At 35.0% G+C, this 18,005-nt stretch overlaps 1 protein-coding gene across 3 annotated transcripts; it reads left to right on the forward strand.

Annotated features, from left to right (window-relative positions):
• Positions 1 to 1,906: 1,906 nt before the first annotated feature.
• Positions 1,907 to 17,427, forward strand: LOC135580916 (auxilin-related protein 1-like). 3 transcript variants are annotated; one of them, XM_065187259.1, is made up of 9 exons: positions 2,649 to 2,726; positions 3,092 to 3,141; positions 7,074 to 8,598; positions 8,674 to 8,812; positions 8,919 to 9,016; positions 9,166 to 9,231; positions 9,405 to 9,494; positions 13,699 to 13,875; positions 17,183 to 17,427. In XM_065187259.1, exons 2-9 carry the CDS (start codon positions 3,128 to 3,130, stop codon positions 17,219 to 17,221), a joined length of 2,148 nt encoding a protein of 715 aa, XP_065043331.1. In that variant the 5' UTR covers positions 2,649 to 2,726; positions 3,092 to 3,127; the 3' UTR covers positions 17,222 to 17,427. The 3 variants fall into 3 exon arrangements, with proteins under 3 accessions (XP_065043327.1, XP_065043323.1, XP_065043331.1); XM_065187255.1 differs by lacking the exons at positions 3,092 to 3,141; positions 17,183 to 17,427 and adding an exon at positions 16,901 to 17,141 and having other exon boundaries at positions 1,907 to 2,726; XM_065187251.1 differs by lacking the exon at positions 3,092 to 3,141 and having other exon boundaries at positions 1,908 to 2,726.
• Positions 17,428 to 18,005: the final 578 nt, after the last annotated feature.

The raw sequence follows: 18,005 nt of genomic DNA on the forward strand, positions 1-18,005 counted from the left end.
TAAATAATAAAATATTTATTATGATTTATATCTTAAAACCTATCATTTTGAGCTACTTTGAATTTCAAATAATATTTACTAAGTATCCTTTAGTCTAATTTACGTCGAAATATTTTATTAATAATAAAATAATAACCATAATAATTATTAAATGTTAATAAGTATAAATAAAAATTCATATGATAATTATAATCATGATAAAATATAAAATGTCTTTATGTAAAAAATAAACATGATTTCACAATATTAAAGATATATATGTGAATAACTAAAAAAAATCTAAAAATAATAATTGAATTTAATTATCATATGCACAAATATGTCACATGAAAAAACTGTAAGAGACTACTATAATTTATATTTGTTTAATTTCACATAGAATCCTAGACTAATAAATTGTATTTAAATAGGTAAGTCTAAAATTGGGCTAAACATCAATCCAATTAAGTAAGTCAAAAATTAAAATTAATCAAAATTTTAACTTTCACTGGATTCAATCAGATTGATCAAACCTAAATCTAATCAAATAGTAAAAATACAATTATGATTAGATCAAATCAAAATATTTGATTAAAAATAAATCATAATAGTTAATTTTATAATTAAGGATATAAGTCAAAATTTCTTAATTTTTGAGGGGTTAAACTATAATTTTAATAGGATATATAATAGAATTATATAGTTTCTGAATGGTAGAACTATCGAAAAGATATAAATTAGAATTAAAAGGATTTATAAAGGTAAAACTATAATTTTAAAATCAAAACCCTAATTCTTTCCTTCGCGGGATTTGGCTGACAACCACCAAAGGTCATCGCCCTGAATAATATTGTTATCGATAATAAGCTACCGATGGCGGTCTAGTGATGAACTACAATAATCCTCATATTGCTAGTAAATAAGTGACGTGATGGATTAAATAGAAAAGTAAATCAATAATATACATAAATCATTCAAGTATTATAAATGAAAATCAAATAATATCTTTTTGCAAGCGAAGAGTACTAATAAATGGATTTAAGGTATTGATTTTGATACCAATTGTAAATATAAAAACCATGATTATGCTATTATTATATGAAAAGCTTTAATGTCGGAAATTAAAATCAAATAATGATGGGTCGGATTTACGATACATATATTTCAATATCATCAAAAAAAATTTATTTGATACGTAGGTGTACTATTTCAGATTTAAAAGTCGCATCGATATCAATTTGTAATGATAATTAGACTTATCTTCTTTTCTCTTTCTATCATTCATAAGACCACTAAGAATAATGAATTAGGGACAAAGAGAAATTAAAAATATCCGTCATCATTGACTATTTCATTCAGATTTAATCCTTTTATAAATAAAAATAAAGGATATAATACGATAATTATAAGAGTATCTCTAGATAATATTCTAATTAAACTTTCTTCTTATTAATCATTGATTATCATCAAAATTTAAATAAATCTATAATACATTTTATCTAATTAGATATAAGCATATAAAAAAATCTAACGAGTACTGTTCCCAAAAACAGAGACTCAAGAAAGAGAAATCAAACCAAGAGTTGGTGGTGGGCGTTAATCAAATGTCACACATCGGCCAAGCCGAGTCAAGTCAACCAACTACTGCTTGTTTCGTGAATCAGTATACCCGTAGACAGCTCATTCGGCCGAGTCTAAACACAACCCGTAGGCCGAATCCTGCCTCGACTTATTCTTCTAAGCCCCTTAGCTCCCTTCGTCGGTTGGTCATTTACTGTTCCGATATCCAATTCCGGTGAAGCGGCTGCTCGGGGCCCCATAGCGAGCACAAATCGTTTGCGAAATCAAATTTGATGGTTAATGTGGGACCCGCGTAGGGACCATCGGGTCGCTCACTCCTCGAGTTTAATCTCCTCGAGCCCGAATCGTTCGTATTTTTCGTGTTCCCGAAACCCGACCCACCTTTTCCTCTCTCTCTCTCTCTCTCTCTCTCTCTCCGGTCAATATCCGCCCCTTCCCATCAGTTCTGTCACCCCGGTGATCGATCGACGATCACCGACCGCCTCCTCCTCAATGGACGAGTTTTCCGGCATCCTCGATCGTGATTTCGGGCTCCGGTCGCAGGGCAAGTCTACCCCCATAGCCTCCCCCAGCACCGCCGCCACCGTAGGAGGAGGGCGCGGAGAAGGCCCAAACCTTTGGTCCGTCCGGGACGGATCCTCTGACTCGACCTCCTCGTGGGAGAATCCATCATCCGGCTGGAACTCCGCCTCGATCGGCGATCCCTTCCTCCGGGATCGCGGAGCTGGCATCTCGAAGGATTATGATTATGTCTTCGTAGGCGTTCCTACGAACTCGAGTTGGTCCTCTCGTGGACAGTATGCCTCGTCTTCATCGCCGTCGAACTTTGACTCCATATTCAACGGCTTTGCGGATTCCGGGACGAAGTCCTCGTCATCTTTGCCCGTGTACGATAAGCCGGTATATGACGACGATATATTCGACGGGGTTCCTGGCACGAAGAGCTCGTCATCGGTTAAGTATGACGATGCTTTTGCTTCCCTTTCATCAGGATCTAATCATGTTTCCGCACCACCGTATGAGGATCTCCTTGAGAACCTGGGGAAGCAAATGCCGGAGTCAAGGGCTGGTAGTGATAAGAGATCTGGGGAGAAGGAGGAGCAGGATATGTCAGGGTTCGATGAGCTAATTCCTGGATTCGGTAGGAGCAGTCCACCGAAGAAAAGGTATGATCTGTGATTCGTAGGCAGACTTGATTAATTCTCTTTTGTTATATCTCACAATTGTTTCTGTATATGGTATTTTTTACCCTGACAGATGAATTTGGGTCATCAATGCATAGAAAGTTTTACTTAGGTTAATTTGCTATAAAACTAAGGGCTTCTGTTTTCATGCAATATTTCCACGTATTAAAGAGAGATACTACCAGTTTGTTTTAATGACTTTTTAAGCTGATTTCCATGATTGTGGAATTATATGCTTTGCGAGTTTAAATTTTCTGCCTTTTATTTCACTATAAAGTATAAACTATGTTTATTGTCATATCTTACAATTATTTGACATGTGGACAATGAACTTTCTTGGTGTACAGAGATAAAGAAGGTTCATTTTGATCTACTAACGTTGAATGCTTCGTAAGTGGTAAGAACAATAGCTTTTATAAACATTAGATGACACATGCTGCTTAAAATGGGCATGAATTTCTTACAATTGTTTATTAGAAATAGGGTGAAGAATATAATGCTACAGTCTGCTCTTTTTTACTTGTGCAATCATTAGTCCAGATCTATAGGAGACAGATCTCAAGGAGGTAATTTTAACAACAGATACCAGTACACCAGCGAATATTGGCCACATCCTCATAAAAATCCACTATATGGCACTCAGCAACAAGAGCTAGGATTATGTTATCCTCACAATGGTTGAGTAACCCTGCATACTGTATATGATGTAGTAGCAGTGAAAAAAATTAATTAGTTGCTCACTGCTGCAGGCCTCAGTGAAAATAGAGTGGAAAATGTTTCAATGAATGATGATAAGTTCAGCATGAATTGAGGCCATCAACCTCTTCAAGTCATTGGGAAGTTCTGAATAGACTTCAAATTTATGGGAGGTCGTGCAGGTCTGAAAACTTTAGAACTGGCACGTATTGGCCCTAACAATTAAATTTCACAAGGTTTGTGAAAGTGGGAGAGATCAGCCTGTTCTGAACATCCCCGAACCTCCTGTTGGTAATAGTCACCCGTTCGGAGTCAGTTGGGCATCAACAGAACGACACTATACTTGTCTAGTACTCATTACCCATTTAGTCACATTAGATTATGGCTTGTTTTAGTTGCTACCTTTTCAGAGTCAGTCAGGCATCAACCGGACTAGACTACAATTGTTTGGTAATTGTTACCCATTTTGTCACATTAGATTTTGGCTTATTCAAGTATTTGAATTTATAAGTGAGGTTAATGTTTTGTTAATTGGCTTGGGTTTTCATAAAAGTTTGAGTGATATGGTATATGATTATAAACTGCACAGGTTTTGTAAATGTGAATTTTGACTCGAATGTTTCTCAGTGTCCTCAAATGTTAGTTTGGATCCTGGATTGAACTGTGATGAAATTTTAATATTATTGATTTAAGACAGAGTCACACCTCTTGAATGTGATAATTCGGAGGGGCGGGATAGAGGACCCTTGGAAAGTTTGGGTTTTAGATTGGACATGGCCAATCTCACAATTAAGTGTTTTGCATGTCTTGTACGCTTTATTATTTACTGTTCCATGTACGCTTTATTATTTACTGTTCCATGCATGGCAAGTACAGTATTAAATAGGTTCCAGTATACCATATTCCTTGGTTCACTTTGCATCTGCCTCTGGTGTTTAATGCTGTGAACTATTTGAACTGTGTGCTTTGCCTGCCCTGACACCTTTTTCAATATTTTGGTTCTGTGGAATAACATAGAAATGTTAGAAATGCTGGTAGGCCTCTTGGCTGGTATAACTTAAAGAATTACAAAAATATACTAACACAGTTTATGTGCAATGTTGAGTCCATAACCAATGCATACATCTTAAGACTGTAATATCAGCAATCAGTATCGCCAATGTATGTACATCTGAATCAATGAGATGACTTTCCATTGACATGCTTTCTTTAATTTGATATTATTTATGTTTAATACAGGCCAGTTGTATCCATGTTGAATTGGTTCTCTGTTGACATCTTATTCTTCTTATGTGTTTGTCTAGCATTTTTTGTAATTTACAATTTTGCCATTTCGTTCCATCAAGAGCCATAAAAACACCATATAAGGGTCAAGTTCGTTTCCAGTTAGAGAATCTAGTTATCTCCATCTCTTTTCTTGCAAATTCTAATAGATTTTTCTTTGATCTTTCTTTTCCTCTTATAGAACTTTGAATTTGGATTATTTTAATTTCCACCTGTGCCACAGTGGTTTCGTTGGATCTTATTGTTGACTGCTGCTACCTTGATTTTAACACTCCCAGGCATTTCTCATTTGAACCTTTCTAAAGCCGGTCAATGAATTCTATAATCTCCTCTTAAATTTTAATCAATCTAATACTTAAGAGCATCACTCCCAAATAGTTCAATGTTCTGGCAGGTGGAACAATGGCTGATCAAATAAGTAATTAAGTATATTGGAGAATTATTTTAGAATAAGAGCTATCCGGTGATCACATTACACAATACTCCTTGAATCCATGGACAACTTTTAGAAGTTTACCTCTTTTTAATAATTGCTTGAAGTTGAATCGAGTTTTTGCCTTTTGTTTTATGTTGGCCATATTTTCAAGTTTCAACTAGACCTGCATCTCTTACCTTAGTGTTACTAATATCCCATTTAAACAACTTTGTCTTTTCCTGACATGACATACTTTGTACTTTAGTAGTCCTAAGTCTTTATATTTCGTTCAAAATTTCTAATTGAATCTTTATTCTTACATATGCTTGTCAATAAAAAGAATCATTACAAAGAACAAGAAACTCTAGATATCACCAGATCTCTACCTAAATATACACAATAAGCTTATGAATAATTAGATTAAATAGTCAAGATTCCAACTTTGAGGTGCATGATATCGAAAACAATAGTTTATCCTTTGAGTTCTATATTATAAAAAATGGAGATTAGGCTTCTACTTAAATAGAAGAAGGCTTAGTTTTTAAATGATATATATTTATTATGGTTTTGGAATGCAGACCAGATTCTTCATTTGACATAATGTGCTTTTTGGTCCAAACTTGAATAAGCTTAACCCACTGGACTAAAGTTGCTGATAGATTCATTGCTTGATCGCAATAAAATGGACATGAAGGCTGAACCCTCTATACATGTTAAAACTTAAAACAACTAGAATATTTAGGCAATCCAGCTATTTTGTTAGCCTAAACAATTTTGTTAAGATTTCTGAGTTATAGTTTAGAAGTTTTTATAAAAACAACCAGTTTTATTGATTCTGGTTAAATCTATACATTAATAGAAATTAGGATTATGTTATTCAATTAAGTTCCTGATAAGATTTAATCTAAGTAGATCAATTAAGGCTTTGATATTGGAACAATATTAGCCTTGATTTAGTGGCTTCAACCAATAGAATAAGCTTCTTGAGTTGCTGCTAATAAATAAAGTCTAAGGAGGGACCAATATGAAAGAAAAAATTGATACCCTACCCATTATAAATTTTGGCATGACTCTTCGGATGCTTGATTCCTGAGATACTTCTATTATTATGTATTTTGCATCCTATTCATTCATTATAAAATGAATCTGTCACATATGAAGGTTATCATGCTAGTTCAAGTAAGATTTCGCGTTAGTGGTAAAGCATTGGTATGGTGTGCTATATACCGTTCCTACAGTGTCAGCCATATTTGAAAATGTGAAAAGGGTATATAACAACAATATTCTTGTTTATTGCCTCTTGAAATAGTTATCTAATTAAATAGCCTCGCTCAATACCTTTATTGCCTTGCAAGAAGAATAAAAACTTTGAAGTTATGTAATGGCAGACAATCTGCATATCTGGCAGCAAAGAGATAACCTTCTCCCAGTTCTTTTAACCTGGAAGCAATTAAAAAAAGCCCAAGTTTACATATGTAAACTGTTTCTTATCTATATAATGGATGAATGACATAAGTTACTTGGATAAGTAACTTGTTCCAAAGAACTTCAATTTGTTCCAAAGAACTTCAATTTGTTAATGATAAAAAAGAAAAAGAAGCATATTCGTAGTATCACTTTTGTTTTCATTAGTCATATTGTTATGATTTGAATGTATTTGTGACCTTGTCAGTTGTCTCCTTTAACTTTGAACTGCAAGACAATTTGCTATTCCAGAACTCTAGCCTCTCTGAAGATGCTAATCACATCATAGGGTTTTTTTTAATAGGTTATCCTCCATCAGTTTTTATTCTCAAATTCTAATTTGTCATTCAGTTCAGTTGGATACTTAATTCTGTGTTTTCATGTTACTTATGTCTTTTGATTTTTTATTTTCATGTATTATTATCATTTGTGTTATCATCATATCTTCAGAATGTGAAGATCTTTTTCAGGGAAGACCAAGAGGTTAGCCAACAGATGTCAGATATCTCATTAGATAAACCAGCTACCAGCAAGTCTGAAGATTCCTTTGTTATTTTAGAATCAGTATCTAACTCAAAATATTCATCATCTGGGTTGTTCTCTAACCCTTTAAAAAATATTAGTGAGCCTATGAACTTTGGAAGCATGCGAGTTGACACTTCTCCTGTTAGTGAGACAATATTTGATGATGTTAATGCTTTTGATGGAATCTCAAAATCAGTGCCACTATCGCAGCAGGTGCAGTCTACAAAATCTTCTGACTTGCAAAATACTGTTGGTAGAAATGGTATTCAAAATATGGACACCTATGGAAAAAACACCACGGTGGATCAATCCCCAGAGTTTAATCAGCCTATTGAAACCAGAGATGACATCTGGCTTACTGTTTCAGAAATTCCCCTTCAGACTCAACCTACCAGTGCTCCGCCACCTTCAAGACCGCCACCTCCACTTGTCATCAAGAAAGCTCCTCTTGGTGCTTATACAAAAAGGAAGGAAAATGAGTCTTTCCATGATTCTACGCAGAGCCATCCTTACAATGAAAAATCAGCTAAGCCAGCTTCAGTTGATGAACTTGAAGATTTTGCTATGGGTAAACCTAAAACATATACTCAAGTAACTCAACATCACGAAGACTTTTTCTTCAACGGAGAAGAATTACAGAAACAATTAGCTGCAGAAGCTGCTATGAAGGAGGCCATGCATAGAGCTGAGGCAAGGTTCAAACATGCTAAGGAGGCTAGGGGAATAGATCGTGGTGCCAAAGTTTCAAGGAACGAAGAATATATAGATGAAAAAAAAAATCTAGATGGTGAGGATCTAGAAGACACACAGAGACAAGAAGGATCAGACCACGAGCGAACACTGAAGGAAAGGGAGGGAAAAGAAGAGGAAAAGAGACTAGAAAAGGAGAGAGAGCAAGAAGTTGATAGGGAAAGAGAAAAGGCTAGACAAGCTGCAGCAAGGGCTATAAGAGAGGCAAGGGATAGAGCAGGTGCTGAAGCTCGACTAAAAGCTGAGAGGGCAGCTGCTGAAACACGTCAACGAGCTGAGAGAGCAGCAGTGCAGAGAGCAGCTGCTGAGGCACGTGAAAGGGCTGCAGCAGTGGCTATAGAAAGAGCTGAAAAGGCAGCTGTAGAAGCGAGGGAAAAGGCTGCTGCAGAAGCAAAGGAAAGGGAAAGGGCTGCTGCAGAAGTGAGGGAAAAGGCAGCTGCAGAGGCCAGGGAAAAGACTGCTGCAGAAGCAAGGGAGAAGGCTGCAGCTGAAGCACGAACTGCCGTAGAGAGAGCCGCAGCAGAAGCACGGCTAAGAGCCCAAAGAGCTGCAGTAGAAAGAGCTGCCGCAGAAGCTCGGGAAAGGGCTGCTGCAGCAGCTCGAGAAAGGGCTGCTACTTCTGCTGCTGCCGCTGTCAGAGAACATCAGAAAGTAGAAAATGATCTAGAGTCGTTCTTCAGCATGGGTGGTGCTCGAGCAAGTAGTGCACATACCTCATCAGTAAGAACCAAAGTCAACTATAGGTAAAGAGACTTGTGATTTTTGTAGATTATAACACACTGTTTGGATTTCCAGGAAACTATGTTTGATGTTAAAGATCAGAACAAAGGGAGTTCTGATGGAACAAGGAGAACATCCTCAGGTTCCTCATCTACCATTAGAAAGGCATCTTCCACAACTAATATTGTTGGTGACCTGACTTCCATTTTTGGAGGTAGTATTCTTTTTTCATGCAACTTATATTTTTCTTTCTTGTACTTGTGCAGCAAGTCTTTTATTCTGATATTTTAATTTCTTGAAATATTTTTTATCTATAAAAGGCCCTCCATCATCTGGCAAATTTCAAGAAGTTGAAGGAGAGAGTGAAAAAAGAAGAGCAGCCAGACTTGAGCGTCATCAGAGGACACAGGAACTTGCGGTAATGTTCTTATTTTTGTGACATTACATAAGATACTGATAACAGGCAATTGTACTTGCATTTTGACTAGAAGTTAAAGTTAAATTCTGATTCTGTATTGTGCAATTAATATGGACTTATTCTTTGGCCTTATTGGACTTTATGTACAGGCAAAAGCTCTGGCTGAGAAAAATGAGCGTGATATGCAAATTCAGAGAGAGCAGGCTGAAAGACATGTAAGCTTTAAGTTACCTGAATGCTATAGTGAATCTCTGAAAGCCTTTTTGCCTTGTATGTGTTCACTAGGACTATAACATTAAAACAGGTGCATTAGATATCCTTTTAACATTTTCATGTCCTTGTTACAGTCATTATCTAGTTTTATACTAATTCAATATGCTCATTTCAGAGGATTGCTGAAGCATTAGATATAGAGATAAAACGATGGGCTGCTGGAAAAGAAGGCAATTTGCGTGCCTTGCTATCAACACTACAATATGTGAGGTTTTCATTAATATGGTTGAATACTTATCCATTTTGCTATGTCAACATTTTGTATGTTGAATTTCATGTGGATATGACTCGCAGGTTGGAATATATATAACTGTTTGTTACCTTTTACTAAGCCCTTGACAAGATCCATTTTCAATCAAATGTTGCTTCACTTTTGTTCAGAGTTATTGTTTCTTGTGAAATTACTGCGAGTATGATCACTAGAGTTAGAGCACTCTTGCTATGGTTCTTGGATGCTGATTTTTAGGTATACCTTAATATGGTGTTTGTTTGTATGTTTCATTTTCTTGGTAGTTAGGCAAATGAGCTAGTGTCAGGTGTCACTTGAAGAAGCATAATTTGCTAGATCGGATGGTACTTGTTTGTATGTTTCTTTATAATTAGTTGGCCATATACCTCAGGTCTTTGGTACTGGAACTTTTCATGTCATGCAGTCAAAGATAGTTCTAGGCATATTTACCAATTGTGACCTCTTCTAGGATTAACTTACTAATCAGTAATCACAACTGCAATTATTAGCACACAAGGCTAGGACAGTTGAAGTGGTGAATGCCATTAAAAAATTTCCCTCTTTCTCAATAAGGTGTTTCTATTTTCTAATATTTTCTATGGACTTACTGGTAAAAAGATTTCTTATTTTTCTTTTGTCATTCCTCACTTTTTCATTTGAATTTAGTCCTTCTCTTCATATTCATTCACTTTTTCAGTTCTTATCTAACAGATACCACCCTGTATATTTAGTCTTCTGAGCTCTTTAAGAGACAAACACTTAGTCCTAGACTTTGTACTACTAAAGTAACTCCATCTTGTTCAAGAATATAAAGCAAGGAGGAAGGCTTTTCCAGATTTAGACATGGTTGAGTGGTGCTTGAGTGAATGTTTTTTTTTTGTCACCTAGTAAACCTGCACAATCATTTGGTGAGGTTGGCAGCAAGCATGACATAATGATCTAAATGGTCCATACTTGAGAAGTGAATGAAAGGAAGATTTATGAAGCCTTATACTTTTCTCACATAATAATTTTTAATGACATGAGAGAATTGTGAGTACCAGAGGCTCTGAAATGTATTTTATAATTCTTCTAATATTTGTTGTTTTGTAGCCTCTGAATGCTTTATGCATCTGTAAATCTGCTCCACAGATTAAAGCATTGATTATGATGATGGTTATATAGGTTAGCTGCATTAGTTGGTAGTATCATAAAACTTGTGAAGCCATGCAGGGTTCCAAACAAACTTGTGAATCTGTGATTGTGTGCCATTGTATTTGGTACATATTTATTTCTTCTCTGGAACATTTTTATTAAGAAGTAATATATGAAGTTTTCTGGGGTATAAAGAACTTTAGAAAAAAAAAAAGCCCTTGCAGACAACCAAATTTGTTGCATATATTTTTTTTACCTGTATGAACTTGTTAACATCAATGATAGAGAGATGCATGAGGACAGGAATAAGGATTTGAAGAATGGGACTGGTAGGAGAAGATGAGAATGTGCCGAAAAAGAATTGGGATGACTGTTTTGGTTCTTTTTAGATTTCACATATGCTAATTAATGTTCTTTCCCTATCTAATTGGAGTTACCATAGAGGTAGTTGATGGAGGTTAATGGCACAGATATGTACGAAAGTATGTTCAGTCTATGAGGGCACATATAATAATACTTTTTCAACTTTGTGGGAGTAAATCTGAAAATGTCAAACTCTGTGAGGATACATATGCAAGTGTTCCATAAAAATTATTTCTCATAACTAAGCTAGCAAGATATAGGTTTTTCCTTGACTTGATTTTGGCTTGCATGTAGTAAGTACAAGGGTCCATTATTCAGTTGCCTACTATAAGGACAAGGTTAATTGCAGGAAGGTTGATTTTGGGCCATAATGAGGCTTTCTGTTTCTCTAAGTTTATGCACTAAATAGGAAGTTCCTCTTTGATTTTTCTATAATATTATGACATATACATTACCCAATTAATACTATTATTCCCCCTATTAACTGATGAAGTTAGGGTTGATCATCTTGTTGACTAGGATTGCAATAGCTGAACTGGGCCTTTGTGCTGAGGTAGACAATATGAACCAAATTACAGAATAGCTGAGGTTGGACAAAGTGAAATACCAAGTTGAGCCAAAGTGGACCATCATGGTGTGAGCTTAAAATTCTGGAGTTGCTGAGCTGAGGTACTCTACCGGTATAAAAGTACTCTTAAGGTAAATCTTGTGAAACAGAAGAGACTTTGGGAATGTTTCCATCAGGGTTCTCTTCTGATGTGTAAGATAGAATTCAATTTAAGTGAAGAATAATTTAAAGTGGAGATTTAGAGCATGAATCCCAAGAAGGTAAGAGAGTTTTGATTCCATCTACTTGTGAAGGAGGTTCCCTCTACTTGTTTATCCATATTAAGATGCTATTTTTTTGTGATGATGGATGATGTGATCGATAATTAGGATCTGGGTCAGTTAGAGTGCAACACAATTTGGTAGGTGGTCTTAACCGCATCACTATGTGTCAAGCCATTGCAGTATAGTCCATCAGTTAATACTTCTTTGGTGATACCTGTTCGGTTCGTCTAATATCTCCTTATAAACTGATATAAAGGTGAAGCTAAACTTGAAAACCGGTCTAAGTTGTATGGCCAATAAACTTTACATGGTGCCTTCTCTAGTTCATTCTTTGAGGAGTTTACCTACCATTCAATGGTGAGCTACAGCAGAAAGAAGAGGGATGCGGCTTCTTCTATTAACTCTGAATCTGTGACTTGACGTGAGACCTCTTTAACCCTATAATTAATTTTGGTTAAAAAGTCAGATCTTGTATCAGCACAATTAGTCCATTTTTAATCTTGAAAGCTTATTTCTTTCTGGTATGGAAGATAAAAAATAATTGATTCATTTATTCAGACTGAATTGGTATAGGTTCTTTCCTCACTGATGCCAATATATGGCACTTAATACAAGGTGGCATGTGCCAAAAAAAAAAAAAATCATGGTGGCATGTGAATTTCTAATTGTTCAAAAAACTCACCAAAATTTGCTGTTCCTTGTGGCCTAGGAATAGGGTGGCTGGAATTCTCAAATTTGACTTCCAAGTAAATAATGGTCTTGTAGTTTTGGTTTCTATGACAGAAGTTGACTTAGACCTATTGTGATTGGGTTAGAAGATTGCTTTAAGTTAACCGACAGACTTGTTAACAGTAATATCATTCGATATGACATTAGAACCACATCTCTGTCTCTGACTATTCTGCCCATCTTTTTTACTATAGGTTATGTGAAAGAGTTCTGCACGAAATGAACATTGTGCTTGAGAAAAGTCTTAAGTTGTCACATCAATGTATTCTTTGAGAGGTTTGTAATAGTTGTAAACGAAAGCTTTTAAATCGTTGAAAATTCAAATCAAATTTCTGCCAGTTGTCCCTTGAAGTGACAATGGGAAATGCATCACTGTGTCTTATAGTAATAGAGTTCTGAACAAAAGTGAACGTATGCTTGTAAGAAGTCTTAAATTGTCATATCAATGCATTCTTCGAGAGGTTGATTGTAGATGTGAGTTAGGCTTTAAATCATTGAAAATACAGATGGCATTTCTGCTAGTTGTCCCCTGAAGTGACACAGGAAACTCTTCACTTTCTGCTTTCTAGTATAGTGGTCTTCCCAGTTTTTACTATCGTTTTGAATAAAATGAACTATATGCTTCTAAAGTTTTAACCTTGTTGTAATAAAACTATAAAAGGCCACTTAATTCTGCCCTTTCTTTCTGTCATCATTGGTAATGTTTGTGAGAGTTCTGGAAAAAGGATAATACCTATTAGAACGAACATAGAAGAAAGTTAGCATGCATTGCCTTCATATTGGGCAATATGGGCTCCAAATGTCTGCTTGACATATTTTTATCACACATCAGAAGGACATTCATGCAAATTTCTAGTAGATGAGTGTAGGAGATCAAATGGGAGATGAATAAAAGCTGAGAGGGTTTTCACTGTCAATATTTCTCTTTGGAATGATTAGTTTTTATTAATGCAAAAGGTGACACATGAAATAAATTTTTAAAAAAGGTCTTTTTCCTCTTAGAAGAAACTTCCAGAATACTCTTTTATTTAAAAGGTGAACTTTGGAGTTTTCTTATCCATAAATTTAGAGATGTCATATCCAGTTACTTTTAGTTTTTTCATTGTTTTCAAATCCCATGCAGGTGCTTTGGCCTGAATGCGGCTGGCAACCTGTATCTTTGACTGATTTGATTACTGCTGCTGCGGTCAAAAAGGTTTATAGAAGAGCTACTTTGTGCGTCCATCCTGATAAGGTGCAGCAAAAAGGTGCAACTCTTCAACAAAAGTATATTGCTGAGAAGGTTTTTGATCTCCTCAAGGTTTGTATTTAAGGGTAACTTGATCATCCTTTAGATTCTTAGAACTCATAATTTTGAACTCATGGTAATTGAACTTTTGGTCATTATACCTTCTTGCTCATTCTTTAAGCCTGTTTTTTGTGTAAAAGTTCCAGTGTTGCTTTTCCTCATAAACAAGCTAAAAACCTGAATTCAGATGTCTATGCCTTCCTGAGGCACAGAAACCTGATTCCTTGGCAATAGTGGCCATACATTCAGTTTTATAGGCACTCATGTAATTTGTTTTGTAAGTGCGTTTGTCAGCATTTAACCTGCATAGTGGCTGTTAAATTTAGAGCATTTTATCCTAGACACCAATCTATCAATTCTTTTTCTATATCAGAATCTTTAAAAGAAGTATGTGGACTCATATGGAGCCTGTGTTAGCAATGGAACCAGGGAAAGTAGAAAGACAGTTTTTCTCTAATATATAATTGATATAGTTGGCGATTCTGATTCAGTGACTCCCTTCTTCCATCATTTGAAATTCAATTCCATCGATCTTATCATACCGAATCCCATCAATTGAATCATTTTTTTGGAGAAATATGAGACATCTAAGTCGTCCAAATGACAAATTTTATTGACTGATACAAGTTGATTTTCTATTTCATTTAATTGACGAAACAATAGCTAGACCGTAGCATTTGACCTTTTTGATTGAGAATTGTATCTGTGGCTATGACTGTTCTGTCGGTCTGTCTGTCCCAGTATGAATCATCAAGGCATGGAGTGCCAATTACAGAAATAAGTTCAAGTTGGCATAATATTCTGAAATACTCAATGAAGAATTTGTAACATGATATTTGTCAGAAAATGTCTTCCACCAGATCATGATAAATTTATTACTGAGGTTCAACTTGTTCTGGATATCTGTTTTCAATTGTAAGGGAATTTTTCTATCTGTTAACAATGGTAAAAAAAAGTTTTATTCCCGATAATAGGAAGAATGACTGCAATTATTATATGTATATATATATATATGTATATGTGTGTATATATATACATATACATACATACATATATATACATATACATACATATATATATACATATATATACATGCATATATGAAAGCTTTCACTTGAAGGAAGCTTTAGATCTATGAAGTGAAAGCAGATTCATTGATTTTGCAGCACGTTGAAATTAATTTTGACATATACTTAAGACATAAAACTTATATTGGATGTTATTTGATTTGGGATAACATCACTAACATCTTCCTTGAATGAAATAAGGTTGCTATATGTGCCTGCATCTATAGTTGTACTTGTTTGGTTTTCTAGGTCTATCAGTTTGTGAAGTTTATGACAACAGTATTCTACGAAATCCTGCTCTTCAGAATCTTCCCACTAATGTGTGCTATTGTGCTCAAATGAACAAAAGGAATAACTGATGTATCTTTTATCTTTGGAATTTACAACACAATTTCCCCATTTATTTGTCAAAGCAGATTCATCAGGTACTTAATGAAGTTTTTTAGGATTCGCATTCTTTTGGACATAACTATGTTTCTTCTGCTGCATATATCTTGAACATGGAAATCCATTTTTCTCTTTTCCTATACATAAACATTTTTTAGGAAAAAAATAATTGTATTTTGCCAAGCATTTGAAATTCTTGAAGAGATGTTTAGCTGATTATTCAAACATCATTTCCTGTTGATCTTTTAGGGTGCCTATCTAATTGTTTTCTGGTCACTGCTAATAATGAATTAATATAACAGCTAAATTTTCTCTGACTAGCATAAGTATCATGTTATTGTCTTTCCACTTGGGCAAGGACACATAGCAAATCACACAATTTTTTTTATCGTTCTTTTATAATTTCTGCAAGGGTGAGGATCTTAAGGAAAAAGAAAAAGGAAATAAGAGCAGCAATAGCATAATTGAGATTTAATGACATGGGCTACATTCTCGCAGAGCTTAAATAGGGAAATTTGATATAATTCTGCATTGTTCATATCATTAGGACCCTGGTTCCAAATGCTTTAATCACTTTTATTAATAATACCCAACTGAACTTTATATTCTAACCTATTTGTTGTTATCAAGGAAAAAACATTGGCTGTTTTGTTGTATTATGATAAGTTACATCCTTAATTTTATCAAAAGCTAAAGCAAACAACTTTCTTTTTATTTTAAATATTCTCTAGTTTGACCTTCTCCAGCAAATTCTTTACTTGGAAGTGACCATGGGCATGGGTTACGGTGGTCGCCAGGAGGTCAAGACTAGAACACAATATATATCCAGTTGTCTAACACTCCAAAATCATATGATAGCTGCTGGTGGTGTAGTGGGCACTTTACCTAAAATAAATTATGAAATATTGATAAAAAGATATTTGTTTCAGTATTATTATTGCTGTTCATATTTGAGATATGTTGCTACTTCCATCCTCTAGAAGCTTTTCATTTCTGTCCTATATGTTGGTTGTGGATTGTCTGGTTAATATCATATCTCATCCCTTGACCCTGAAATGTTTGACAAGGCAGTGATTGCTGGTTAGGATGTTTGAAACATATGAAATTATATGCAATATTTGGCGTCCTTAAAGAGGGGTAAGAGTACATGCAAGAGGAAACCACTAAAGAAGGAAGAGCTGGCATCAGATTGCCACTTCCATCTTGCCAGTATAACTTTGCAAGTTAGGAAGGAAGTTAGTTCTGGCCATATGCTCATAACTTTGCAAGTGCAGTCTAGAAAGATAAAACCTTCTAATTTTATGTGAGAAATGCTTTGATCAAATAAAGGCATGGCACGAAGACTGTGATTCTTGTAATGATACAGCCTGCCATTTTAAATGTGATTGGTACAGTTTGGCTTCGCAGCTTTCTAAAACACAATGGAATATCTTGACATGATCCATTTATTTGATCCAGAAGACCATTTTTTGGACTTAACTGGAGTTCTTGGGTTCAAATGGCTCTACAACAAAATGAATTATTGCCCTATAACTACTGGAAAGTTGACTCTGTTGACTTATATTTTAAAAAAATCTGTTTAGTGAACAGTTTGGAGATCAGGTGATGGCCTTCAAAAGTTGGAACTTACATCTCATTACTAGCCAGCGGACTTCAAACTATTACCTGCTTTATAAACGCTGTTAAAACTTGGCATGTAATTCTTCCGGATGATCTTTTTCCTCTCTCTCTCTCTCTCTTCAATGTTGGTTTCATTAGCTTTGTTTTTATATACTGTGGTGATGTCCTTTTTGTAACAATCTTTCTTAGAAATGATTCTGGTTTTCTTCTTTGTCTCACAAATATGCCCTCTTTGCGTGAAACAGGAAGCTTGGAACAAGTTAAACTCTGAAGAACTCTTTTAACAAGTCCACGAGATGACTCCCTGCTACATGAGCTACTGCAAGGATAAGTATGTGATCATATTGAGTAAAGCCTTAGTGTGCTCTTTATTTATTATATTCTTTGTACTTCCTGTATGAGTTGATCAGTGTTGCCCTATAGACGCCTGCTGCAGTATAAATCAGTTTTCTGTTTGACTGATGGAAATGAATGTCCCTTTTTTTTTTTCTCCTCCTTTTACTTTTATCTTGAGCAAGTTGACTGAGATTTTCATTTACCGCTGACATCGTACTTAATAATGTTGTTTCCCTTTCAATAGGCATCAGGGTTTAGATCTTCGGGTTTCCTACGTGGGTTTGGTATAATGAGGCTGCATGTGGTTTTGTTATTAGACTATAATGGTAATCTCATTGCAGCTCCAAGGAACCATGTCCAGTAAAAGTTAAATTACCTGTTTTGAACACAAATAATATTTGATTAAAAAAAAATAATTAAGTATGAACAAGTATATCGTTAATTTATTTATAAATCAAACCATGGTTTTCTAAATTGGTCAGTCAGGTATTTGTTCGATCCATATGGGTTGTTACATGGATCAATTGATTTGTTCGATCCATATGATATGGGTTGTTACATGGATCAATTGAAACTGAATCGCTTGATTTAATTCTATGTATATAAATAAAAAATAAACTTATAAACTTTATTTATATTTTTTTTCCAAATTAAATTAAAATGAGCTTTTGATGAGACAAGCATATTGAAATGTAATTGTCTACTATGATGATTTTTTGTTTTTGTTTTTTT

Source organism: Musa acuminata, chromosome BXJ1-1 (assembly GCF_036884655.1).
Source record: "Musa acuminata AAA Group cultivar baxijiao chromosome BXJ1-1, Cavendish_Baxijiao_AAA, whole genome shotgun sequence".
Classification (NCBI taxonomy): domain Eukaryota; kingdom Viridiplantae; phylum Streptophyta; class Magnoliopsida; order Zingiberales; family Musaceae; genus Musa; species Musa acuminata.

Bases quoted from the DNA above. Each gene is read 5' to 3' on its own strand.
- LOC135580916 (XM_065187251.1), top strand. From the start codon at position 2,053: ATGGACGAGTTTTCCGGCATCCTCGATCGTGATTTCGGGCTCCGGTCG. The intron at 8,599-8,673 runs GTAAGAACCAAA...TTGGATTTCCAG, and splicing joins GTAGTGCACATACCTCATCA to GAAACTATGTTTGATGTTAA. The intron at 13,876-17,182 runs GTTTGTATTTAA...TGCGTGAAACAG, and splicing joins AGGTTTTTGATCTCCTCAAG to GAAGCTTGGAACAAGTTAAA.